The sequence below is a fragment of the Thrips palmi genome, unplaced genomic scaffold (genome assembly GCF_012932325.1).
Source record: "Thrips palmi isolate BJ-2018 unplaced genomic scaffold, TpBJ-2018v1 HiC_scaffold_10, whole genome shotgun sequence".
Taxonomy (NCBI): domain Eukaryota; kingdom Metazoa; phylum Arthropoda; class Insecta; order Thysanoptera; family Thripidae; genus Thrips; species Thrips palmi.
The window spans coordinates 19,631,579-19,657,086 of NW_023144621.1; the positions used below are offsets into that span (position 1 = coordinate 19,631,579).

General features: G+C 60.3%; 1 protein-coding gene across 1 annotated transcript; it reads right to left on the reverse strand.

Moving 5' to 3' along the window:
• Nucleotides 1-1,056: 1,056 nt before the first annotated feature.
• LOC117654136 (protein odd-skipped-like) lies at nt 1,057-4,188 on the reverse strand. The gene is made up of 3 exons (XM_034400336.1): nt 3,858-4,188; nt 2,619-3,450; nt 1,057-2,510 (listed from the first exon to the last, which is right to left on the reverse strand). The coding sequence occupies exons 1-3, from the start codon at nt 3,913-3,915 to the stop codon at nt 2,105-2,107; spliced, it is 1,296 nt and encodes a 431-aa protein (XP_034256227.1). The 5' UTR covers nt 3,916-4,188; the 3' UTR covers nt 1,057-2,104.
• Between the last annotated feature and the right edge of the window lie 21,320 nt (nt 4,189-25,508).

Below are 25,508 nucleotides of genomic sequence, written 5' to 3' on the forward strand. Positions count from 1 at the left end.
GGGTCTCGGGGCCCTGCCGGCCTGCGGGCCGCACGCAGCAGGGTTTGCACAGGGCCCCAGCGAGCGCCCCCGCGCGGTGCGCGGCCCAGGTAGCGGGGGCCACGCAGTGGGCCACGCCGATCCCCGGGCACTGCGTTGGACTGAGTCCTTTGCGATACGTACGCGCCAACAAACAGTGTGTTTTTGTTGCCTTTTCGGTCATCGGCGCGTCGCCGCCCCCGCACTGCAAACACGCTCGGCAAACACGCACGGCACGCACGGCACGCACGCCGAGCATTAGCGGCGCGGCTGTCGTCCCGGTTCGCCGTCCGGTCGACTGGCAGCGCCTCGCTGCCGCTCTCCTGGACTAGATCCTGGACGTGCCGTGGGGTGCGAGAGAGACAGAGCGACGACTCTCAGTGTGCTGGCCGCGGTCCACCCCTCGGCCGCGGCCCTGGGCGTGCACCGCGGCGTGCACCGCGGTGCGGCAGCCAATGCACCGTGATCAAACGGCCGGCTCCTCCCTCTGCCTCGCGCACTTCATCACGTCCTCCCCGCGGGTTACGCAGCGCTACGCGCCGCCGCGCTATGGACGCCGCGCACGCTTCGTGGAGGGGGTTACGGCGCTAAGCTCTAATTGAAAGAGGAGGAGGGAGAGGGCGGGAAGAAACACGCAGGTCTCGGGGAAGCCAGGGGCAGATACGCTGCTTTGGCTGAGCGTGGGCACGGCCTGCGCGGCCTGCCGCAAGCATGGCGGCCGTCATGCCGTCCCCAAATAGACTTGTTTGGAGTGTTCCTCGCGGCTCTGGCGGCCCGCCCTGGCCTGCTATGGCTGTGGCCTCGGATCGGACCGATTCGAGAGCCGTGTCCGTCGAGCTTGGCCCAGTTTCGGACCAATAAATTGACCAAACTGTTACTTTGTTGAAGTTGTGTGTTGTCTTGAACCCAGTTTCGAACTAATAAATTTGCTTAACTGTTACCTTGTTTGAAGTTGTGTGTGTGTGGTTTGAACCTTTTCCGACAAATCGAATTGAAGAATCACTCTGGGGAAGAAAGATAGAGACTCGGGATTAATTTGAATTCATTTTAATAATTCACCTCTTCATTTCGTTTTTTTCCTCCTCATCACATAAACTATATCATAATATATTCATATAAGTAAAATGACAATAATACAATACTCTAATAAATATAATACAAGTAGCTATCGAGATTGTTAAGGCAGTCTTTTCAAAACAAAAAAAAAGTACAAGATAAAACATAGAGTAAATACACAATAGCAAATCCGATGGCATCTGCGCCGCTGGCTTCAATTGGCTAAATGCACCTTGACCTGTCACGCTCTGGGCAGTGCTCTGGCCGGCATGGCATTGGCCCGCTTCGTGGCCATAAACGCGGCCTGCACTCGTGACGAAAGCTTTGTCTACCGGTCACGTCCCCGGTGCGCATTACCGGACCATAACATGTCACAACGGCAGTAAATCTCGACAAAATCGGTGACTAACAGATAGTAAATCATAAACAACAACAAATGGCAAAGAGAGGAGAGGGTTGCCTGCGACGCGCGCCTTTACCGAAAAACAAAAGAAGGCCACTCAGAAACGGAAGCGCAATTTCTCCGCCCTCTACATAGCTTAGCGTAATACTGATATTGCAGGTGGTGGCCAAAGCCGGGAGCTCCAATTCGCACCACGAGGTAACTAGCAAAGGAATCTTCAAACTTAACACTAAAAGATCACAATAACGTAACAAAATTTAGTAGGATATCATAAGTACAGGAAAAAATTGCTCTATTCATAAGTATAGTTTGTACATAATTTCCTACGCATTGGGTAGTCACCTGCGTAACTCACACTCACTCTCTCACACAGACACACGCACACACACGCACTCGGCGCTGATCACAAAAAAGAGTTTACTAAAACATCCGGACGACACGACACAAATTACATGGTCAGGACTAGTGGGAACAGGTGGGGTGGGACCAACGGATGACCGAGTCATCGTATCAATCGACTAACACCTACAAACAACAACTTGGCAAAAGATAATAAATTATCGTAAAGCAAGAAAAAGGAACTTGTGGACCCGTCGGGCCGTTGAGGTGGTCTTGGCGGCGCGGGAGTTACCGGTTCATGATCTCGGCGATGGTGAAGCCGGCCTTCTTCCTGCTGGGCGGCGGTGACGGCGTGGTGGTCACGGCCGTGGCGGTGGCAGAGCCCACGGACAGGTCCAGGAGGTGCGGGGTGAGGTGGTGGGGGTGGTGGGGGGCGGCCACGGGGACGCCGTCCTGGGGGAAGCCTGGTGGCAGCGCCGCGAGCTCCGCGCCGGCGACGCCCTGGTGGCCCTCCGTGTGCGTCAGCAGGTGGGTCTTGAGGTTGGAGCGCTGGTTGAAGGAGCGGCTGCAGATGGGGCACTTGTGGGGCGACTCCTCCAGGTGGAGGACCTTGTGCACGGCCAGGGTGCGCGACTGGCAGAAGCCCTTGCCGCAGGACCCGCATTTGAAAGGCTTTTCCTTGGAGTGGATGTACCTGGAGACACAAGAAAAATTCGGTTAGGGGTTTTTAAAGGGTTGAAATAGCATTCAAGTTTCTATGAAGAAACAGGTCACGCTGACTCAGAAAAGGGAAGATGTTTACCTGTGGTCCCGGAGGTGGTCCTGGCGGCGGAACGCCTTGCCGCAGATGTCGCACGAGTAGGGCCGCTCGTCCGTGTGCGTGCGCTCGTGGATCAGCAGGTTGTAGGACTTGGTGAACTGGCGGTTGCAGAACTTGCAGATGAACTGCTTCTTGGGGCGGGAGCCTGCGCGGGGGCCGCTGGTGCCGGCGCCACCGGGCCTCGCGGGGGCGGGGCCGGTGCGCACGGGGGCGGCGGGGCGCTGGTGGGGCGGCACCACGGGAGGGAAGGTGCGGCCGGCGGCGGCGGTGGCCTGCGCCAGCAGGGCGTTGTGGATCCACTGCTTGATGAGGAAGCCCTGCAGGGGCGGCGGGTAGGTGGCGGCCGCGGCGTGCAGGCTCTGCAGGAAGGCGTTGGGCAGCCCGCCGGGCAGGGTGGGCATGCCGGTGGGCATGCCGGTGGGCATGGGCAGCCCGCCGGGCAGCGGGTGGCCGGCCTGCATGCCGGCCTGCATGCCGGGGGGCAGCACGTAGGGCGCGAGGCGCGCGCGCTCGCTGAGGTCGTCCATGCGGCGGCTCAGCTCGGACACGGGCCGGAACGCCGACGTGGACATGACCGGCGACGGCATGCTGGGCGCGGGGCGGGAGAGCTCGCCGTCGCTGCCGCAGTCCGAGTCCCGCTCGTCGGACTCGAACTTGAAGGCGCCGGGGTTGGGCGAGTAGTGGTGACGGGGGCTGGAGGACGTCATGTCGGAGGCCGTGGAGGCGGACGAGGACGAGGGCCCCGTCGGGGTGTGGGGCGGCGTCAGCAACGGCAGGACGGCGTCCTCAGCCCTCATTGCAGCGCGGGGACTGCCTGGAAAACACAAGCGGGGCATCCTTAGCAAGGCGTGCGAGCGCGTGCGAGGGGCAAGCAGGGTTCCACTCTTCCATAACCGGATAAATTTGGTTGACGATTCAAAACAATGAAGGAATAAGTTAAGCATTGCCTGACAATTTGAATAAAAATAAAGCCGATTCAACCGAAGTGAGTGATTTGAAATTCACAGCCGAACGCATAAACTGATTCGAGGCGGGCGGGGAAAGTACATAAAAGAGCTCAAAATGAAAAAAGGGCGGCCAGGCAGTAAATCAAGCAAGTCCTTCAGAAAGCAGTTCACTTTACGGACTGTCAGTCACCGCACGGCCAGTGGCGGACTGACCCAAGGGAAGGCAGGACACTGCAAGTCACCCAACATACACAAACACTTCAATGACACTCACCATCAAGAGACGTTCTATGATGTACGTTATCCTCAGAAGTTGTCAGGCCAGCTGCCATCTCTGCATGTAGCAATGTCACAAGCACTGACACTGAACTCGAGGCGTCGAACACAAGGGAGGACGCGGTGAGGTCCTCGGCACTAACACACGTATCACTGCACACAGGTCACACGCTAGTCGAGCTAGTCAGTCGGCCGGAGGGAGCGCAGCGTGGAGGTGCACCTGGCGGGATGGGCTCTGGTGAGCGACTGACGAAGAAGGAGAAGGCAAGATGTGAGCTGGGTCCTGCCAGGTCCTGCCTTGCCCGCCGTGCCTGCTGCGGGTCGGGTGCCGTTCGGCGGCTCTGTGGCTGCCTGAGTAGCAGGGCCGCTCTGCGCATGCGCCGTGCCGCGCCGCGCCGCCGCGCCGGCCTCCCATTGGCTGGCCGGCGGCTGGCCGGCCCGGGCCCGCTGCCTGTCGGTGGCTCCTTGCTCCTCCCGCTCCGCCACCGCCGCCGCCGCCGCCACCACTACCACCGCCGCCGCCGTGCTGCTGCTGCTGCTACTGCTGCCCCTCGCGGCGGTCCGTGGAAGCTCGCTGCAGCACTGGCGGCCACGGCGGCGCGCTGCTCCGGCTGCTCTATCCACCCCCGCACCAAGCAGGCCGAGCAGGCCGAGCCCCCGACGCCAGCCCACCCGCTCCGCCGGAGCGTGAGCAACGCGAAAGCGCTTCGCCGAGCTTCGCCCCTTCGCTTCGCGCTTCGCAGCGCTTCAAAGCTCTCCATCATCCACTTCACTAAGGAGCGAAAATAAACCGGCCGGGCCGCGAGGCGTGTTCTCACGCGGGGCCGGCTGGCTGGCCGGCTGGCTGGGTGTTCGACCGTTTTGATTGAGTGCTGCGGAGCCGAGGCCGGGATTGAATCAGTCTGTCTGCAGAGCGGCGCCGCAAGCGAGAACGTCGACAAATCCTCTGTACGCACAAAGGCAGATGCTGAAAGGGTTTGTGTCTGCCTGGCCGATCCAGGGACGCAACAACCCTAAACCTGCTCCAATGTGCGCAAGGCGCATGACTTGACTCTTTGGCAAATTATTTTCAAAGCGCGCCACACCGGAGAAAACCTTTTAAATTTTCTCTCGTTTTCTCTCGAAAGTTTTTTGGGACGTGCTTAGGCTGACCCGGCAGTGGCGGTTGTTGTTCGCGCATCCGCGGGGCTCCCCGGCGAGCCGCGGGCCGCGGCGGCCGGCGTGTCCGAGCCTCGCCCCGCCGCGGCGTGGGCCCTGGCCTGGGCCCCTACACCGACAACATCCCGGATGGAGTCCGCGGCACGAAGGGCGCGGGCAGCACGCCAGCAGACTCGTTCCGAGAGTCGTTTTCGTCGCTCTGTCTCTCTTGCGCTCGTGGGGTGTCCCGTAAGGTGTGGGAGGAAGAGCCACGAAGACGACTCTCGGAATGAGTCTGCAGGGCGCGGGGCCGCGGCGCCTCGTCTCTAGGGCCAGTCCGCCCGGCTGCGCCCCACGTAGGGTCGCACCATGGGTCGCACGGCCTGCAGCACGCACCATAAAACGGCCGGCCAATTTGGCACGGAAGTACCGGGCGGCCACGTGCTGCGGCCACGGCGGCCGCGCGGCGGGCCCAAGCGCGCTTTCGTCGCTCTGTCTCTGTCGCACTCGTGGGGCACCCCGCAAGGGCGCGAGTGAGCCAGCACAACTGTTCGGAATGAGCCCCCTGGGCCTCACGGCGCCTCTTCCTCGTGCCGAGAGTTTGGCCGTTGGGCCGTTTGGGTCCGACTTTCGTCCGGGGCAGGGCAGGGCGCCCTGGCCTATGCCCTATGCCCTCTGGCCCGCGGCCCAGTCGGACGAGGCTGGGTTTATTTCCCCCACGATGCCGAGGGGTTCATGAAACGAACGCGTGATTCCGCCCAATCCACGGCGATGGCCTCGACGGCCTCGCCCGGCGCACGCACTGCCGAAGTACAGTGCTCGTCGCGCCGCTCCGACGTCGTCGAGGACGTCGTGGTGGTGCGAGGGGTGTGTCATCACGTTTCGCGCTCGGTACACCTCGGTACAAAAGCAGCGACAGATTTATGCGAGTAGAAAATTATGGAAATGGAGGCTCTTTTTTTTTCGCGCGAGCGTTGCTCACCGTAATTGCAGTTGACATCCTGAACGGTGTGTGGAACTCCTGTTCGAAACGGTACAGCGGCTGTTAGGCGCGCGATAAGTCACTGCAAGTGCCTGAGTGGGACTCAGGAAACACGAAGTGATCGCTCGCCGAGGTTTTCTTTCTGGCCGTGTCGCCGCGGAAGAAAAACACACACACTGCCTGATCATCATCTCGCTGCGCTGCGACAGAGGGAATAGGCATCGGCGACAGTCTGCTGATTATAGGCTGCCCGGCGCGCAGCGCGCAGCCCGTGGACCGAAAAGAGGTAACCACCGGGCAGGACTGCGGTGCGACGGTCCCAGACCCTCCCAGACGGTCCCACGCGTGGATTGTGTACACACTCTTCAGTCCCGCTGTCTCTCTCGCGCCCCACGGAACGCCCCACGGGTGCGACAGAGACAGAGCGCCGCGACGCACCCTTCCGCCTGCCGGCTGGCCTGCATATGTTTATCCGCCAATTTGAACACCTCTCCGCGGCGGCGGCCCTCGGACTTTCTTTTTCGGACACAAGTCTGCCCGCCTGTCATTTTACATGCACCTCGTCATTTTTTATTTACATATGGCCGTGATGTATGTAAATGTGATGCGAGGACGCGCGCCGTTCTAAACTCCTCCTTCAGCATGGCGGCTTCGCTTCATTTCCTATTCAATTCGTATTGCGGACAGACGGATGGGCAGACAGACAGACAGACAGACAGACAGACAGACAGACAGACAGACAGACAGCGTCGGAACGACGACGCGGTGCTTCTAATCACAGGACACGCGGCGGTGGGACGCGAACTGCGGCCAGCCAGCCGCCCCGAGCGCTCGCGGTGTGTCTCGCGGCATTCAGCCGAGCGATTCCGTCTGTCGCTCTGTCTCTCTCGCACCCTTACGGAGCGCCCCACGAGTGCGACAGAGACAGACACGACTGAATCGCTCGGCCAAAGCGAGGATTAATTACACGGCCCTTTCCCACGACTAGTTGCCGCGCTGCGTGTCTAGGAGGCTTTCCGCCTTTCGCGCGTCGCCGGCGGCGAATTCCCTCCAATTCCACGGAAATCGGAAAGAATTATTTATCGGCGAGGTTTTGGACCGGGCCGGGCTGTGCCGTGACAGCCGCGCGGCACGCGCGCGTCCAGAAGGGAAACACGAAAATAGAAAAAGAGGATTTACCGCGCGCCGATCGGACATCGGACCTCGAGGGGCAATTGAATGATGATGAGGTCGACAACCCGCCGGGCCGAACGGCCGAACGGCCGAGCGATGCCGAAGGAGGCGTTTCGTCGCTCTGTCTCTCTCGCACCCCTTCGAGGCGTTCCAAAGAGTGCGACAGAGGCAGAGCGAAGAAGCGGTGTTGGAATCAGTTTGCAGCCGGGATGAGCCTAAAGCGAGCCCCACCCTGCTACGCTCCCTGCAGGGGCTCCCCGCCGCTTCTGTGACCCCGCGGGGCGGTGAGGCGGGGCGGGGCGGGGCGGGGCGGGGCGGGGCGGGGCGCCGGGGCCGTGTGCGCAGAGCGACGCCATAGCGACGCCATGGCGGTGGGCGTGGTTCGGGAATCGACCGCAGAGGCCCTAGAGGCGAAGCGGGCGAAGGGAGGAAGGAAGAGGAGTAGCGGATCCCGAGGGAGGAGAGGAGGATGAGAGAGCGAGAGAGCGAGGGGGAAACGCGATGCGGCCGCGGGAGCCATCGCGGCAGCACGGCAGTCCGTCCGCCATCGCCAGATAGAAGCGGATTTTTGTTCCTCTTTTTTCGCGAGTCGTCCGCAACATGCGCGCGTTGTCGCTCTGTCCTCAAAGCGAGCCGCCGATTAGCGACACAGCACTGCCAGGCACTACGTCGGCTGCACACCAGATGGGCCGCGAGCGGCCTGCAGACTGATTCCGAGAGTCGTTTTCGTCGCTCTGTCTCCGTACCACCAGTACGGAACGCTCTGTGAGTGCGAGAGGGACAGGGCGACGACAAACGGCTCTCGGAATCGGTCCGCAGGGTCTAGCCGGGTCCGCGTGGACGGACGTGTATATGGCCCCTACGCGGAAGGGCGCACCATCAGGCCAGCAGGCCATCAGGCCAACGAGGTGCGAACCCTGGACCCGTCCACGTCCCGTCCCTGCCTCGGACTCCTCGGCTACTGCACACTCATTCCGAGAGTCGTTTTCGTCGCTCTCTCTCTCGCACCTGTATACGGGACGCCTCATGAGTGTGAGAGAGACAGTGCCGAAAACGACTCTCAGTCCGCTGCGGCAGGTCGCACCTTTCCGCTTCTGCGAAGGCCGGCCGGCCGGGCCCGCAGTGTGGGCCCGCTGCACCTTGCAAAGATGAACCACATGTTGGAGCGCGGAGCGGCAGCCTGCGGCGGCCCGTCCAGAGACAATGCTTGCAATTTGGCGACATGACACAGAGCACAAGCAGATGGCCGGGATTCACCGCTCTGTCTCTCTCGCACCCCGGCAGCACCAAGGCAGTACGCCCCACGAGTGCGAGAGAGACAGAGCCACACGTGCGGGCCGCGCGCCGCGGCTGGCGTCCAGGAAGCCCTTCGCCCTGCCTTCGTCGTGGCACGCCGGTTGTTCCCAGGACGGCGCGTGACGTCACCGACCTCAACGGCGGCAGTGCCCCGGGCAGTGCAGTGGAGGAGCAAAGGGCGATGATATCGAGTGATAAGGATCGATTGATCGGCCACGCGAAAGCGCGCGAAAGCGATTCGAAAATCCGCGGCCGAAATAGCCGCGAGCCACGCGCGTCGTCGCGTCGTCGCCGAACCTGAATCATTCTCCGTGACGTCGAGGCGACTAGCCGAGGGCCGCGCCGGCCGCGCCCTTCCGGTACGATTGTCGATAAGCCACGACGCTTTGCTCGGCTTTGCTTCGCTTCCGTGCCAGCTCGTCGCTCTGTCTCTGTCGCACTCACGGGGCTCGCCGTAAGGGTGCGAGAGAGACAGAGCGCCCCGATTAGCCTAGCCGGCCACGGACTCTCGGACACGCCGCTCCGGATGCCAGTAATCCCGCTGGAGACAGGCAGTCTGGCCCGGCCCGGCCGTCGCTCTGTCTCGCACGCAGACGCAAACGCCCCGTGAGAGCGACAGAGCGACGAATACGCCTCAGCCAGGTGTGCCTAGACGCGCGTGGACGCGCGCCACCCTGTCTGCCGGCTCGCCTCTCACTGCGCTGCACATTCCCGAACACCGTCGACGGGTCGACGGCGAGGTGCGCTGGCGGTGCTGCCGTCTGATTCCGCAGGAACATTTCGTCGCTCCGTCTCTCGTACATTCCCGTCCCGTGAGTGCGAGAGAGACAGAGCGACGAAAACGACTCTCTGTCTGCAGGCAGCCCGTTAGCGCGCCCCGCCTCCAGGGTCCACGTCGACGACGGGCGTGGCCGACGGCGCGCGGCCCGCGGAACAGTTCCCAGGTCGTTCCCCTCGCTGGGCGCGTGGAAAACCAAGCGGCTCATTGTCGCTGAATGGCACGGCTAGCACGGCTACTGCAGGACCTAGTTGGCCGTCTTAGCCTCGCAACGCGTTGCGACGCCCCACAGGGTCAGCTCGCGAGCTTAGGGTAATCCGGGGCGGTGTGGGAAACACCGGGACACCCCAGTGGTCTGCAAGACGGGGGCTCCCTCGCTGGCTCGGTCAACGTCCTCACGCCGACCCCCGGCCTCGGCCTCGGCCCGGACGACCAGCCGCAGCGCGCACCCCGCGCACCCCGAACGAACGAGGAGGAAAGGAATACAGTACGTACTGGTCCGAGCAAGCGGGAGGCGAGAGTGCTGATTATGAAGATGTACATAGCAGAAGAAATGATGAAGTCCTCTCCGGATTTTCCTTCAGCTGATTCAAAGTTAAAAAGCTCTTTGAATTTGGCGCAGAAATCAAAACAAACAGTACCTGGTGTTCTCACACTTGGGTTTGCAGTGGTTTGCAACGCTGGCGGTTCCTGGAAAATAGACATCTGTTTTTCAGGATGGGCCTGAGAATCCCAGGAACTACATTGCCGTGACCACGGACTTCTGGAAAATAAATAATATATTTGTTGGAGTGTTTGCCAAAACAGGCGCTAGCCAGCCACCTGTTGGCCTGCGCGGTTCGGCCGTTCGGCCCTGGCAGTCGGTCGTTGCCCGCAGTGCACGGCTAGCAGTGTAGTGAATGTACTTTCCCGATTCATCGCCTGGAAGTCATTCACGGCCTCATCAGCGAGGCGCATTGTGTCGGCCTGCTAATCCGCGCACACCGCAGACAGAGAATCCGCGCACAGAAAAAAGTGACACGTTTTTACAAACCGAAGCCGCGGGCCGGGGCCCGTTTTGGTGCGGAAGCAGCGAGTTTCCGACGGTAATCGGCTTTCCGCCGGAAGCGAAGCGAAGCAAGCGAAGCGGACGGGGGAGGGGGACCGCCAGCGCGGTGCAGTTTCGCACCTGTAGTGCCATCGGACACCACACTGGTCAAACTAATAAACTAAGGGCATAAGCTTCAAGAGCAGCAGTGGCGTACTCGAAAATTTTCAAAGCGGTTGGTCATGCGAGACTCCAAAAACGAGGAATGCAGATGAAGGTCGACTCAAATCATTCTGTTCACTTTTCAGCAGCAGGCCATGTTTCGTTCCGGCGATCGCTTGAAAATGTTTACACACTGCGAGTCTCTACACGCGCTGCAGACTCTTCAGGCGAGGCAGGCTGTGTCTGTCTGATGAAAAGCCCTCCTCCTTTTGCCGTGCTTTTGTTTTTTAGGGGGAGAACTTTTGAGAGTAAATATAAACTATTATGTATTGCGCAGAGGCGTCCGTGTCGCGTGTGAGTGTGAGTTTGTGTGAGTGGTGGGAATGGATGGGCTTCAAACCTCCCAGAAATCTCTGCCTTATGCTTGCGCTGGCGTCTATCCTGTCGTTCGTGATTGTGTGTGTGTGTGTGTGTGTGTGTGCGTGCGTGCGCGCGCGTGTGTGTGTGTGTGTGTGGAACGTGTCCTGGTCGGTGTGCCAGTGCTGTGCCCCCCGTGGCGCCCAGCCTGGAGTGCGTTCGAATGGGGCAGCATAGCAGAGCAGTTCATGTCCACGCCTTCGCCTTCGAAAGATTTTTCGGACGCACTCAGTGCTACCAACGTGGCCACGATCGTGTGTGTGTGTGTGTGTGTGTGTGTGTGTGTGTGTGTGTGTGTGTGTGTGTGTGTGTGTGTGTGGCACCCTGAGCCCCACCCTGCCATGTGGCCGCAGACTCATGTGAAGAGGGACACGACTGCCATGGCTCTGTCGGAGAAATTCGGCAGAAGAGAGGAAACCCAATATCAGCAATGTAAGCCCAAACTTTTCTGAACCATGCATGTCCAAAAGAAGTGTGATTTTCACCTTGGCTGGGATACACCGTCAACAAGATGAGGTGGCCAATTTGACGCCACTATGCCATCTGTGATGAGTCACGGGTCACACGCGACAGCAACGCAGTGCACGGTCCAGTTGTCGCAATCTTCAATCTTCTCGCCGAGGCAAACAAGGAAAATACAGACCCTCGCGAGAGATGACACACCGATGACACCAATAATCTGTGCTGGAATTTGGCGACGTCCCCTCTGGCCCGGAGTTTGAATGAGACCCACGATCAGCGAATGAATGAACTGAAAGCAGTGAATGCCCCATCTTGCGCAGCTTGCGCATTTGCCCGGCCTTCCTGGCCGCAGGGAGGGTCGCGACACTCGACGAGCCGATCCAGGCGATCAGTGCTTTCGTCGCTCTGTCTCTCTCGCACTGGTGGGGATCCCCCCATGGGTGCGAGGGAGACAGAGCGACGCACTGGCTGCGGAGGGCCCGGGTGGTCGCCTTTCGGAGGCGGCGGAGCGCGTCGCAAGTAGGGCTTGAAGCTGACATTCCGACACCTTTGGCACCGTTGCCACCACACCCTCCAACGGATTAGAGCGAGAGAGAGTGAGTCACAGTGACGGCAGCCAACGCTAAAGACAGGAAATGACAGTTTTACCTTCCGAAAGGGTGTCCGGCCGCCGAACACACGCGACGGGACACGCTTCCGAAACCAGGGGTGAGGCGGGGTGGGGCGGGGCGCGGCAGAACGAGGGGCTCCCGGGGTTTATCCGGCCGGACCTCGTTTCCAGGGAACCAAGAGACAAAAGAGACCAACCGGGAACCAACGCTTCGTTTTGCTTATACTATAAGTTCAGTGCGGGCGTCGTCGAAAAACACGAAAAACTCTGTGGCCTGAAAGGGGTGCTTTTCTTGTGCTTCTCTATCTGCCATCGCGCCTTTAAAAAAAGCCTCACTTCATTCTCGCGAGCGTCGCTGCATCGTGATTACGCACTGCATGACCTCACAGCAGCGCGCCTCACTGGAAGTAATGCTGCAGGCGACAAGATTATTCGCACCACGCCTTCGCGAGGACCACCCTTGTGTGTGTGAGTCTGGCAGCCTCCAGACACACACCCAGGTGGCGTGCTCCAAGGGCTCCAAGCAGAGTGCAGACTCACTTTCGTCATCCAAGACGCACTCGGGGTGCCGGCACGCACATGCCACCAGACGCTGTTTTCACCCAACACGCCGAAAACATTTCGGAAATGTTTTCCTCGGCGATTTTCTCCGGCGGACGATCGCAGTGCCCGACGGAGGCCTCTGCTCTCCGGGGACAAGTAGCGTGTAACGTGTTTAGGCATTGGAGGCGGTGCCGCACTGCAAAAGGGCGTGCACCAGGAGCAGCTGCCGTGCATTCGCGGTGCCGCCAAGTCAGAGCCGTCGCTCTTCTCTCTCGCACCCCTGCGGGACGCCCCCTGAGTGCGAGAGAGACGGAGCGGCATCGCTCGGCGGGCGGTAGCGGGCGGCCACCACGCCCCCGCTCGCGTCATTGTGAACCGCCAGAGGACGCCGACGACGACACTACCGTCCGCACGACCTAATTGAGCAGCTGCTCGGCGGCAGTCTGATTCCGTCGCTCTGTCTCTCTCGCACTCGCCGGACACTCCGCAGGGATGCGAGAGAGACAGAGGAGACTGCCGCACTGCCGCGCCGCGCCCCCACTTGGCTTTGTCCGCGGCGTTTGTCCCGTTTGTCCAGCGCGGCTGGAAATAAAAGTCCGAAACGCAACGCGTGGCGCAGTCGGCGCAGCCGCACAGCGATTCCGATCAGTGTCGTCTCTCTCGCACCATGCGGGACGCGCCGTGAGCGCGAGAGAGGCAGAGCGACGGTTGCCCCAGCCACCGTGCTGCCTCCACTGCCTCCAGCTGCCGCGACCCACCAGCTGCCTCGCTGTCGCCCTTCGGGGCGTAGCCATGGCGCATAGCACCCCCGCAACGAGCCGCCGAGGCCGGCGCGGCGTCCTGCCCGAGTGCTGGGTGTCTTGAGGGCAGGACAGCACCGACAGTCGTTTTTGTCGCGCTGCCTCTCCCTCGCACCTACACGAGAGAAACAGAGCGACGAAAACGACTCTCGGAATCAGTCCACAGCATAATGGCGGCTGAAACAATGCTGGAGAAGGGACGGCACACCGCGGTGCACGGACGGGACGGGAACATTGTCGCTCCTGCTGCAAAGTGGACTGGACGGAATGGATGGGGACCCCGATGGGGACGGCGGGCAGCCCCCGCACTTTTTTATTGGCGATGTCGCTGTTGCGCGGCACGGCGGCGGCGGACCACCCGGACACCCGGCACGGAGGCCCCGCCGCCTCGAAGGCCTCGAAGGCCTCGAAGGCCTCAGAAGGGCGAGAGGGTGGCGGCGCGGCGGCGGTGCGTTCGTGGAAGACGGACGGATAGCGCCTTCCGAAACGCACCCCCCGCCGTCGACATGATCCTCGTGAATGCGAACACACCGGGGGCACCGCCGGGGCACCGCCGGGGCACCGCCAGGCACGGCACCAGTGTGGTCACCACGTGCTAATCTGTGTACACTATGGCGTATTTTTTCATGTTATGCAGTTTCATATTTTCCGCGAATAGTGCTCATTGGCAGAAAGCCTGGGCTGGAAACTTGTGATCATGTTCGTGAAGCGTGTGCACTTCAAGTGCAAGAAACTGGGAAGATATGAAACTTCATAACCTGCAAAACCTACTGCCTACAGATACTTCCTGTGGACCGAGACCCCGATTTCGGCACTACTGCCCCACTTGCTGGCCGTCTTGACTAAGCGACGTGTCGCTGCAAGGCATACTGCACTGCAGGGCACTGCAGGGTGGGTGGTCGCCTTGGCTTGCGCTGCTTGCGGCCAAGGATGGCCGGGGCCCACTAGGGCTGGCCAAGGCCAGGGCGGCGCGGCGTGGCGGGGGGTGGCCGGGGGGTGGCGGGGGGTGGCCGGGTGACCAGAGCAAAGAGCTCGCCGTCGCCCTGCCGAGCACGTTCCGCTAACTGCCCGCTGCAGTGGCCTTCTATATTTGTTTTCTCGTATGGCGGGGGCGGACCGGGGGGACAGGGGGACAGGGGGACAGGGCGCGCCCTCGCAACATTGCCGCCCCATCGGCTTATAGGCTTCCCTGTCATTTCAGCGCTGCCCCCCGGCCCGGAAGATGTGTGTGCTCGCCATCACCTGCCCGGACCGCCGCGGCCAGAGCGCGGGCGGGTTCGACTCTCCATTCAAGCGCCGAAAGGGGTTTCCGCGCGCTTTGTGGAGGCACCCGCATGCACCGCTACTCGGCCTCGGTGCGGCACTTGGTGACCTTGGTGCCAAAGTGTGTCACCGGAACGCACCAGCACGATGCCAACGCCGCCAGGACGCAGCGGGGTGGTCGCGCCAAGGTCGCATTAGGCCCCGCCCGCCCGGCCCAGTCTGGCCACCATGCTTACAGTGCAAAACCAAAAAGAAATACATAAACTCAAACTCGAAAAGGAAATGACAAGCAAGAAAGCCATGCAGGAGCCACAGGTGTGATGTGTGAATACAGTGCGTCTCCAACTTTCTTCAGCTGAAAATTGAAACGGCCGCATCACTCCTCGGAGGTTATTCTTTTTTGGCAGTGTAGGGGGTGCATCCCAAGCGAGGCGTCCCCGTCGCACCCCGCTCTAGAGGAACGCGCCCCGTTCGGACGCGGCCGTAGACAGGTAGCACGCACGCGCTGCCGCGCTGCCAACACTACGGCAGTGAAAAGGCCACAATAAAACCTGACCAGCGCGCTGGAGGCTGGAGGCACACTGGAGGCTGGCTGCCGCTGCCCCATTGTTCAACGCCAGGCCTGCCAACCGATTTATGCGACACTCAGCTGCCAACCTTCCCCAACGAGCCGAAAGTCGAGCGCGTGTTTTCCCCTCGGATTTTAGAACGCTTCATTCAACGAAACACGACTCGGCAATAATCGGTCGCAATCGCCCTCCCCCTTCCGGCTATCGATCTATCGATGGCTATCGACTATTGTGTGTCGACAAATTGGGCAAATCATGACATCAGCGCGTTAGGAGGGGAACGATCGCCTCGGTTCAAATGTCGAGCACGCGCGGAGGATGGTCTGGACCGGGGCACAGTGAGCCAGAAGACCGGGCGCATCTAGAAGCGTTTTGAGCGCCAGAGTCGCTAAACAGGACTCGGACCGAGCGTGTGACCCCACCAATCGATTCCTCGTTCGGAGAGCAATCCATTGATGTGGTCACACGTTCGGTTCGAGTCCTGTTTAGCGACTCTGGAGCTCAAAGCGCGCCTAGAGTTTTCGGCGGCCCGCGCCAGTGTCTGCCCCACTGTGCGGGTGGCGCTGGGTGGCGCTGGCGCTGGCAGGCATTCTGAGGCCTTCCTCCAAGGACGAGAAGGCGCTCTGTGAGATTCGGGCGGCTCTGCGCTCCAAACGGTAGCACTACCACTGCCACGGCGTGCCACGGCACTGCACTGCCAGGGCACTGCCAGGGTGTCGAGGTCCTCGTCGGTCCATTGAGTCCCCAAAGTCCCCGGCGTTGTAACGTGGCAATTTATGTAGGATTCGCCGCTCTCCCTCCTCAGGTAAATAACCCGAGTCGCCGCTCAAAGACGCAAGGACTGCTGCGAGGCCGTCTCGGTCGCACCCACAGGGACGCCCCACGGGTGCGAGAGAGACAGCGCGACGAGGACGGCTCTGCAGGTGAGTGAGCCAAGCCCTTGGCGGGGCCGCGGGGCCGTTTGCTGCGAGCGCCGCGCCCTCATCATAAAAACACGGAGCGGCAAAGCGGCAGACGCGCAAAGGGCCGCCCGAGTACACACAGTGCAGGCACACCGCAGGCACAGTGCGCACTACACCGGAAGACCGTGAGAAAGCGCGTGGGGCGTGGCGGGGGGCTCCGTGGGGCCCTCGGTGGAGGCGCCGGGAGGGCTCGCCGCCCGATTGGAGGCCGAACCGCGTCGCCGTCGCCGCGTCCACTGACCTGCCGAAGAGTTCTGTGTCTCTCTCGCACTCATGCGACGTCTTGATGGGGGGCCTGCTGGGGTGGTTGGTTGCGTTGTTGCACAAGGTTCAAACCAGGCACTGCGAAAATGGCACCAGGGCCCCGGGGCGGCAGGGCAGGCTAGCCCAGGCGCCCCGCCCTCCGCGTCAAACAACTCGTTGTTCCAGATCAAGGCAACGATACGGGATACGGCAAGCTCGCGCACGTGATTGAATTACTACTCAATTTCTCATAGACTCGCCGGCCTAGCGTGGCCTGGCGCGCCGCCACGGCTAGTTTTGTTTTTACCTCCTTCTGTTGGTGTGCGCTCCTTTCGTCACGCTGGGTGTGTGTACGTACGTGAAGTACACGTAACTTTTCGGGGGTCAAAGGCACGGCGGTATTACGGTGTTTTGTTGCCATTACGGTCCGTTTTTGCTGAAACGGATAAACACCGTATACAAAGATTACGTCGTACCAACGATACGTCGATGTTACGACACGAAAACCGATACGGATAAATCATCCGTATACAACCAATCCACCGTAAGACGCTTGCACCAACAGTGTACTCTACATTGTCCCAAGCAGTCGACGTGCACCCTGTGCATTTGCGGCAAAAGGCCCCCGGCGGGGTCTGCCTCGTTGTTTTCGCCGACTTTCCGTCCGAAATTCTCACCACAACACACAACACAGAAAAGATGAAAACGGACTCCGATTGCGCATGCGGAGCTTACAAAGGCAAAAGCGAGTTTCGCTACTGGTCAACCGGGGCCGGGCCAACAGTGTACTCTACACCCTTGTCAAAGCAGTGCGAGGCGGTGCACGCTCTACGTCGCACTTTGCATGGCAAAGACGACGCCACCGCGGGGTGCTGCCTCAGTTGTTTTGGCGCCGACTGTACGCACGAAATCCCTCCCGAGAAACAAAACTTATCAGAAGTGAAGATTGAAAAGGTTATTATCTCACTGATATAAGCGCTTGCAGCGAGCAGCTTGACAAAATTGGGCAAAATGAACATGCAGTTGTGCTTGGTTGGCCACTAACCAGTGAGCCGCCGCGCAAACACCACAATTTTCACTCTCTGTTCGGCGTGGCGCGACACTCGATGACTGCCAAACGATTCGCGATTCCGTCTGCCTGTCGCACTCACTCTGCCAGGGTGCGAGAGAGACAGAGCGACTGCAACAAAAGTGCGTGACGCCGCGCCATGCATGCGGTCACGGAGGCCGTGGTGGTGGTGCGACGAGGAAGCGCCCCGCTCCTTCCGAGAGTCCTTTTCTTCGCTCTGTCTCTCTCCCGCGCACGGGGCGTCCCATGTAGGTGCGAGAGAGACAGAGCGACGGACACGCCCCGCAATCGGTCCGCCGGCCGGAGAGAGGGAGACGAATCGGCCCACAATGCGAGCAGTGCGAAGCAGCTCTCACAATGCGAGCCCTCTGCGGGGTCAGTGGTCTGCCGGTCCACCGGGGCTGCTTCCCGCTTCGGCCTTCCGCGTCGCCCCGTCTCTGTCGCACTGCGGGCCACGCCATGGCCACGCCACTGGGTGCGACAGAGAAAGCCTCCGAACCCTGTTCGCACAGCCCGGCCGGCGTTCAACGACCGCCCAGCAGACTGATTCAGACCGTCTCTCTGTCCCTCTCGCACCTATTCGGAACTCCTTATGAGTGGGAGAGAGACAGAAGATGACTCTGGTCACTACACCGCGTCACCGCGTCACCGCACCCGGCAGCAACACCAACAAAAACAGCGCTGCGTCGGGTCAGTGGTCGCTCCGGTCGCTTTGGTTTTGGTCCGTTCGATTCTGCAATATAATGCGCTGCGGTGCAAGTGCGATGCTCCCCGCTAGGCGACGCGGCGACGCGGCGACGCGGCCGGGAACGGGGAACGGTGGAACGCGGTGTAACGGCGCAGGGGCGCGCTGGGCGCGCTGACGGCGCTTCACGAGGCTGAGCTCGCCGATTCAAGACGCTTTTATTTTGAAAAGTTGCATCGAAACTGTCGTGTTCTCCGATGCTGCAGAAGCTGCATCAACTGTAGCTCCCAATGGATTGCTAAAATGCAATCAACAATCAACAGAGATCAATATTCAATCTCATAGTGTCATTTCTGGATGTGTTCTTGATAATCTTCTTGATTTCGTTTCCTTTTTTTGTTGGGCAGTTTGATGACCTGCTGTACTTTTGGTTCTGAGACTTCGTCGCTGTTGTCCATTGAAGTTCAACGGTCACTGTCCCTGCTGACGTTTTGTTTGATCCATTTTCGATTTTCTTTTCTCTTACTCAAGCCTTTGGCAGAGCGGCGCGGCGTTTCTGCGGAAGCGGCGGGGCTCCTGATGCGGTCTGCCATGGTCTGCCTGCCGTATCGGGAAACGACAAACGGCCTGCACTGTGAGTGAGGAACTGTGCCACTGTAGAACTGTATAACGGACGACAACCTCCACCGCAAACATATTGTGGTGCCGTTATTAATTACCATGGGTGCATCGCAGACAAAGCGAGGTCATTGTCACCAACTTTCACCCAGTTCCAGGATGGATCCAGGCGGGCAGGCCCAGCCGCACCGCCCAGCCAGCATCGGACATGCTCGGCGGGCTGCGTGGCCGCCAGTCTCCCACGATGTCCCAGGATTGGCGACTGGCGCGAAGAAGCCAGAAAAGAAAGTGTCATCATGGAGAAGGGGAACGGGGTGCGTTTTGGTCGTCTGAGTAAAAGCGATTCGGGAGAATTTTCGCCTTTACACACCGCGTGACGCGCCGCGCGAGCAGACCAAATCGTACTCACCGTTGTGCTTGGTTTTGTTTGTTTGTTTGTTGTTGTTGTTGTTGTTGTTGTTGTTCCAAATGGTTGCGACCATGGTGGTCCAATATGAGCGTTTGACAAAAAAAGACAAAAACCTTAAAATTGTCCAGCTCTTTTTCGGCGCCCTTCAGTTCACAACAATAATTATACCCGAAGAAAAACCTGCGGAAAACCGCAATGTGGAAGGCGAAAGCTTTTTCCCACGAGCCACGTAAAAACGTGTCACCCCAATCACGACGACGCTTTTTCACCGTTTTCTTTTTCCAGGTGCCGGGCGTGCACGGACGGCGACGCCGCGCCGCGCGCACGAAGAAAGAAAAGTCGTGAAAGCAATCAAAAAATGTCCCGTTGCAGAGTGTCGCCGACTGCCACCGAAGCGGGGTCGACCGCGCGTTGGGGCAACAGAGGTCTGGAGGGTCTGGAGGGGGAGGGGGCGGAACGGAACGGGCAGGCATGCAGAAAAAAAAGCTCTGTCTCTCTCGCACCCCTGCAGCACGCCCCGCGAGTGCGAGAGAGACAGAGCATTGTTCGGAATGAGGCTGAGGCGGAGGGCGTCAACCGGTCGTCAACCTGTGTCTTGTACGCTTCAAACTGATTATAAAACCGTCAGGTGCGAGACAGGTTGCGGCTGGGTGCCCACACTGTCGGGCGGCTTGACCTGTGCCTGCACTGCATTCAGCTCTGCTACCGGAATCCCGAGAACTCTCGGTTTCCTTCGGCTGCCAGGGACTTTGAAGGGTGGCAAGGCAAGGGCGTGTCGTGATCCAGGGCATATGCCGCAGGGCTGGGAACCGAAGCGCCCCCGAAGGCCCCGAAAGTACCCGAAGGGCGTCACGGCGGTGGACAGACAGGTGCCGGCAGAGGGGGCGTCCTTCCCTAAGTCTGTGACATCACCCAACATCACCCCTCCCCTGGATCCGCCCTTCTGGGTGGGTGGATTTCAAGGCGGTGAAAAATAAATCGCATACAAGGAGAAGGCGACTTCGGACCGCCGAGCGAAGTACTACACTGCAGAAACAGGGATCGTTGCGATCGTTGACCCAGAGCACATCAGTCCGTCACGGTGGCTAGAATCCCCGCTGCCAAAAGCGAGTACAGTGAACACGTCCGAAAAAAATTACCCTGGCGAAAAAAAAGGGTGGCTCTTACTTTCGTCATAGGCCACAACAACAAGGAGTTGCGTTGACGTCGGCGGCCGTGGATGTTTTGTGGCGGGAAGGGTTCCTAAAGGGTTCGTGGAGGTGACGTGGGAATGGGGAAGGTGCAACCAGGAAGCAAAAAATACCACCTGTTTGAAAAGGAAACTATTGACTTTGTACGTAATAGTGAGTCACGGCGCAGCACGCCCTTCCTCCTCGCCAGCTCCACGAAAATGAGAGCAGGAAAAAAAGATGTTTCCATAAATGTGAGTCACAATTACTTCTTCGCAAGCCCCCAGGAACAGGCGACAATGTCATCGAACCCACAGAATACCAAATGGCCCGCAGTGACTGCAGACAAGTTTTTTTTTTTCCGGCTGGTGGTCGCAGTGTGATGTAACTCAAGAGGCGCAGATGAATGCACAAAAGCGAAACTTGCATTGATTGGCAGGAAAGCGAGTCCACAGTTCCAAGTAAAGTCCGGGTAGTTGGAGTTCACAGTGATTCACCACTTCATCGTCGACATGTTCACAACCAGGGGGCGCTGGCATGCAAGCAGTGGCGGGTCCAGAGACGACCTTAGTGAAGGGGGGGAGTATGGCTTTTTGCGTACCTTTCAGGCGGCCATAGGCGGAGGGGGGCTGTGTCCGCGCCAGCCCGCGCCAGCCCGCGCCAGCGTAGTGAAGGGCTCTCAGAACTTCATTCCCAAGTTAATTTTTGGGCCGGACGGTGAAACCGCCTCGCCGTTCAATCTCATCCTCGCTCATCTCGAGCCTCCCCACTCGGCGCGCCACCTCGCCGCGCCACCTCGCCGCCGCCACGCCAAATTTCACTCCTCCGGCGAGCCGCGTGTTTTTTGATGAAGCTATGAATAACAAATATCCCCCTCGCGCGCGCGCGTTCGCTCCGGGGGGAAAGATGTTATCTTAGGGCGGGCGCGCGCTCAAAGTGTCGGCGAACAGGTTGGGGATGGCCGGGGGGAGGGGGGCACAACCCCGAGCGACGCCGCGTCCGAGGTGGTTTCCAGCGCCTTGGTAAGGTCCAGTCCTTCGACCCGCGGCGCCGCGCCAAGCAAACTCCGGCCGCGAAAACACGAAACAAAAAGGCCATTCCCTTGCGTCTCGCCCCGCCGGCCGACCAATTAGAGCGACGGCACCGTAACCTACACTGCCATGTGGGGACGGCGAGCCGCGCCGGGCGCACCCCGCCACTCCCCGCACCCCCCGCGCCCCGCCGCGCCCCGCGTTACAAGTGTTACACTTAGTCGGCACCCCTCGGGGATGATCACACAGCGGAGCGCAGCGCAGGTCCCGATTGGCATCAATTAAACCTCGTCCAGATATCCGGCCGTCGAGTCACTCCGTGTCACTCCGTGTCACTCCCCCTCCCCGTTCGGGCGATTTGATCACCGGGCCGTCGTCGCCCACCCCAGATAGATCGCCCTGCTATAGCCGTGCTCTCGGCACGCCCGCCCCCTTCAGCGCGCTTCAGCGCCACGTGCGGCCCGCTAACGCAATTGCCGAGGATAACCCGAACCGGAGAGGCATGCTTCCGCCGGTGGCGTGGTGGGGCGGGGTGGGGCGGGGTGGGGCGGGGTGGGGCGCGGCGGGGTGCGGCGTGCCGGCGGGCCATTTAGCTTTGCTGCTTCGCGGGGCCTAAGTAACGTCGTTTTCCGAGAACTCCCCGCGGGGCGCGGCCTCCTGCGTTCATCAAGGCAGCAGTCGCACCGCACACAGCAGTTCGCGAGCAGCTCGATGTCATCGTGATGTCATCCATACGGTCTTTGGCCGATTACTCGCTCTCTTTCACTGCTAGGCTCGATCGTAGCGATTTGTTTTTAGTCTGGTCATCATGCATGTTGCGCATGTTGCGGTTTCACTTTCATTTCTCGCTATTCATTCTCCATCATCATCTTCATCATCATCACTCATTCATCATCATTCTTATCATTCATTTCATCATTCATTCATTATCATTCATTCATTCGTATTCAATTCATTCAGCATCATCATTCATCATTCATTCATTCATTCATTCATACATTCATCATTTCAGTGCATCATTCATTCATTCATTCATTCATCATTCATTCATTCATTCATTCATTCATTCATTCGTTCGTTCGTTGGATCTGTTCGTTCTTTCGTTTGTTCGTTTGTTCATTAATTGAAATTATTCTTTCACTCTTTTGTTTGTTCATACATTCATTGAATTCGTCCGTTCGTTCGCTCGTTCGTATATTCGTACATTTGTGCATCCATGAATTCATTCGCCCGCTTCTTTGAGTTGTTTGAACGTGTCCGTCCGTCTGTTCATCCGAGTTCCCCGTCCACCCGTTTCCCTGCCGGTCCCTTTCCCCGCCAGTGTGCTCCCTCTATACATACTTTCAATCTCCGCCTCATTACGCCGTCAAAGTGGCCCCCGGAATCGCGTTACCGGAACAGCGCCGCCACAGCGCGTCCCGCAAGGCCCGCCCCGGGCAGCCAGGGGCGCACACTGTGGAGGGTGAAGCACACTGTAGGGGCTGAAGCCGCTGAAGCGGGGGCGGCCCGCCCACCACGCCCCAGGGACGCCCCACTGTCGTCGCATCCGCCCGCAGCGCGGCGCGTGTTACGCGCTTCTTGGTGGCGCCCGGCGACCGTGGTGGCCGTGGTGGTGGCCGTGAGCGGGGGGGCCCTGGTGGGCCCTGTGCGTGCCGGGGCCGTGTTGCGTTTGGTGGGCCGGTGCCGTGGTGGCCGTGGTGGTGGCCGTGGTGGTGGCCATGGTGGTGGTGGGCGGGGCGTCGCGGCGTCGAGATAGACAGAGGGGACCCTAGCGCCGCCCAGGCAGCCTGGCAGCGCCTCGCCGTGCAGCAGAGCAGCGCCCAGGCAGCGCCCTGCCTCCGCTGCCCGCGGCGGCGGCTCGGCGTGCAGCGCTGCCCCCTCCCCCTCCCCCTCCCACCGCCACCCGCGCAGCATGACGGCTTAGTTCGCGCGCGTCGCGACTTTTATCATTATTTCGCTATGATGTCTTATCCGGCGCGCGATCTGGCCGGGGTGCTGCGAGTGCTGCAAACTCCCCTCCCCTTTCCCCCCTTCCCTCCCTCGCCCCTGCCTTCCCGCGCCGCTGCCGCTGCCTCCGCGCCGTGACGACCGACGCCCCAGGGAGCAGCGAGCAGAGGGGCGCAGGGACAAAAAGTAGACCTCTGTGCGCGACGTGTGTGCGTGTGTGAGTGTGTGCGTTTCTTCATGGAAGCTGGTGCGGCCCACCCGGCATGTAATGGCTGGTGCGTCGCTCGCCGTATCGACTTTGAAATCGAACGCGTCGGAATCGCGCAGCACCATCTCAAAAGCACGTGCGTGCCGTGCGCGTCGAGGGTGCGCGTCGAGGATTCCCGTCGAGGGTTGCCGTCGAGGGTTGCCGTTGAAGGTTCCCGTTGAGGGTTCCCGTGGAGGATTCCCGTTGAGGGCTCCCGTTGAGGGTTCCCGTTGAGGGTTCCCGTTGAGGGTTCCCGTTGAGGGTTCCCGTTGAGGGTTCCCGTTGAGGGTTCCCGTTGAGGGTTCCCGTTGAGGGTTCCCGTTGAAGGTTCCCGTTTAGCCCAGGGTGCCCGTCGAGGGTACTAGCGCGGGCTGCAGCGTGACCTTCATCGACACGGCCAGGAGAAGCGCGCCGCGCGGATCGCGTGCTGAGGCTGCTGCCGGGCCTCGCCGTAGGGTGTCCTGCGTGGCGTGCACGGCGTTCAAGTCTCCGCGTCGCGTCACCGAGCTCAACCTGCGGCACCGCGGCGATGATCTTTTTACTGTCCCGCCTGGCGGTCGCTGGCGGCTGGTCGTGGCCGCGCGGCGGTACCCGCACTGATAAGCCCCTCGCAAGCACCTCGCCGCCCGCACCGCAGAGAGAGAGAGGAAGAGAGAGAGAGAGCGCACATGTGCAGGTAGCCTTGTGTGTGCTCTCTGATAAAAGGACTCTCTTCAAGTTCGCCGCCTTCCCCACCCACGGCATGCTTTGGTGCTTTCGGCCCCGCACTGCCCCGCACTGCCCCGCGCCCCGCCGGCCTCGAGCCGAGCGTCGCTGCTAGACAAAACGGCAACGACTATCAGCCTATCGGCGTGGCGGGAAGCGTCCTCACTCAGTCACTTATTTGCCAAGGAGACGCTGCATGGCGCGTCCGCTCCAAAACCAACATAGTATAGAGAACCTGCGCTCTTGTCTCACAGCATCGTAATCACCCTTCTTCCGTCGTTGCTTGCGGCGCGAGTGTCGTGAGATGGAAAAGGGGTAGACGAAACTGACCGAAACTGACAGAAACGTCTAACACCTTCGAGGGGGTAGCCACTTCAAGAAATCGTGTACAGACTACTGATTACGCGGTATTACGCTGTATTACGGAGATTATGCACGTGTATTACGGCCTTAAAATGCCAAAATTTGGTACATTTGACCCAAAAATGGAATTATGTTCACGTTTATTACAGGTAAATACACGACTTTTGTGTACAAGGTGTTCCGCGAGTGTTTGCCCCCTCGAACACCTTACAACCTACGGGCCGTTGTGGTCGCGAGTGAGGAGTTTCCCCGAGGCCCCATTCGAGAACCTCGCCCTGCCTCGCCCCCTGTTGCCTAGTTATCGGGGGCCGGCCCCGTACTGTTGGCGGTGTGTTGGCGGTGTGGCGGCGCGGCGGCGCGGCGGCAGGTACTTCCCTGTGCGGCGCCTTTGATGTGGCCCTCGCGACAGGTGACTCACAGGGCGCGGCGTGGCCTACAGACTGAGTCGTTCGTCGCTCTGTCTCTCTCGCTCTCCTACGGAACGCCCTACGATTGCAACGGGAGGCTCTTCGCCTAACTTGGCGCGGACTTCGCCGAGCTTCGGCACCCGGTGCGGGGAGTGGCGGAGCGGCTGCCGGGCGCGACTTCCTGCGTGTCGCGCTTCGTAAATTCCGAGATGTGTTCCACTTCTTTGAATGGCGCGGCGCGGCGCGGCGCGCCTCCCAATCTAAAGCGGTTTATCATCATCAGGGTGCTGCCTCCGCCGCGCCTCGCCGCGCCTCGCCGCGCCGGGCTTTGCGCGCCTTTGTCGGCGTCCTCGGCGCGGCTCGCGGCGCTTTGCGAGCGCTTTGCGGTGGAGTGGCCGCGGCCGCGCGATCGCTACCGATCGTCGTAAAAGGGCCGCCGTGCCGCCGCGCGTTTTGAAAGGAGGCCGACGGCGGCGGCGCTGTCGCATGCTGTCGCATGCTGTCGCATGCTGTCGCGAGGCGCACGGTAGCTTATCGAGCTTCGTGATGATTACTTATTGGCGGTCAGGTGATGT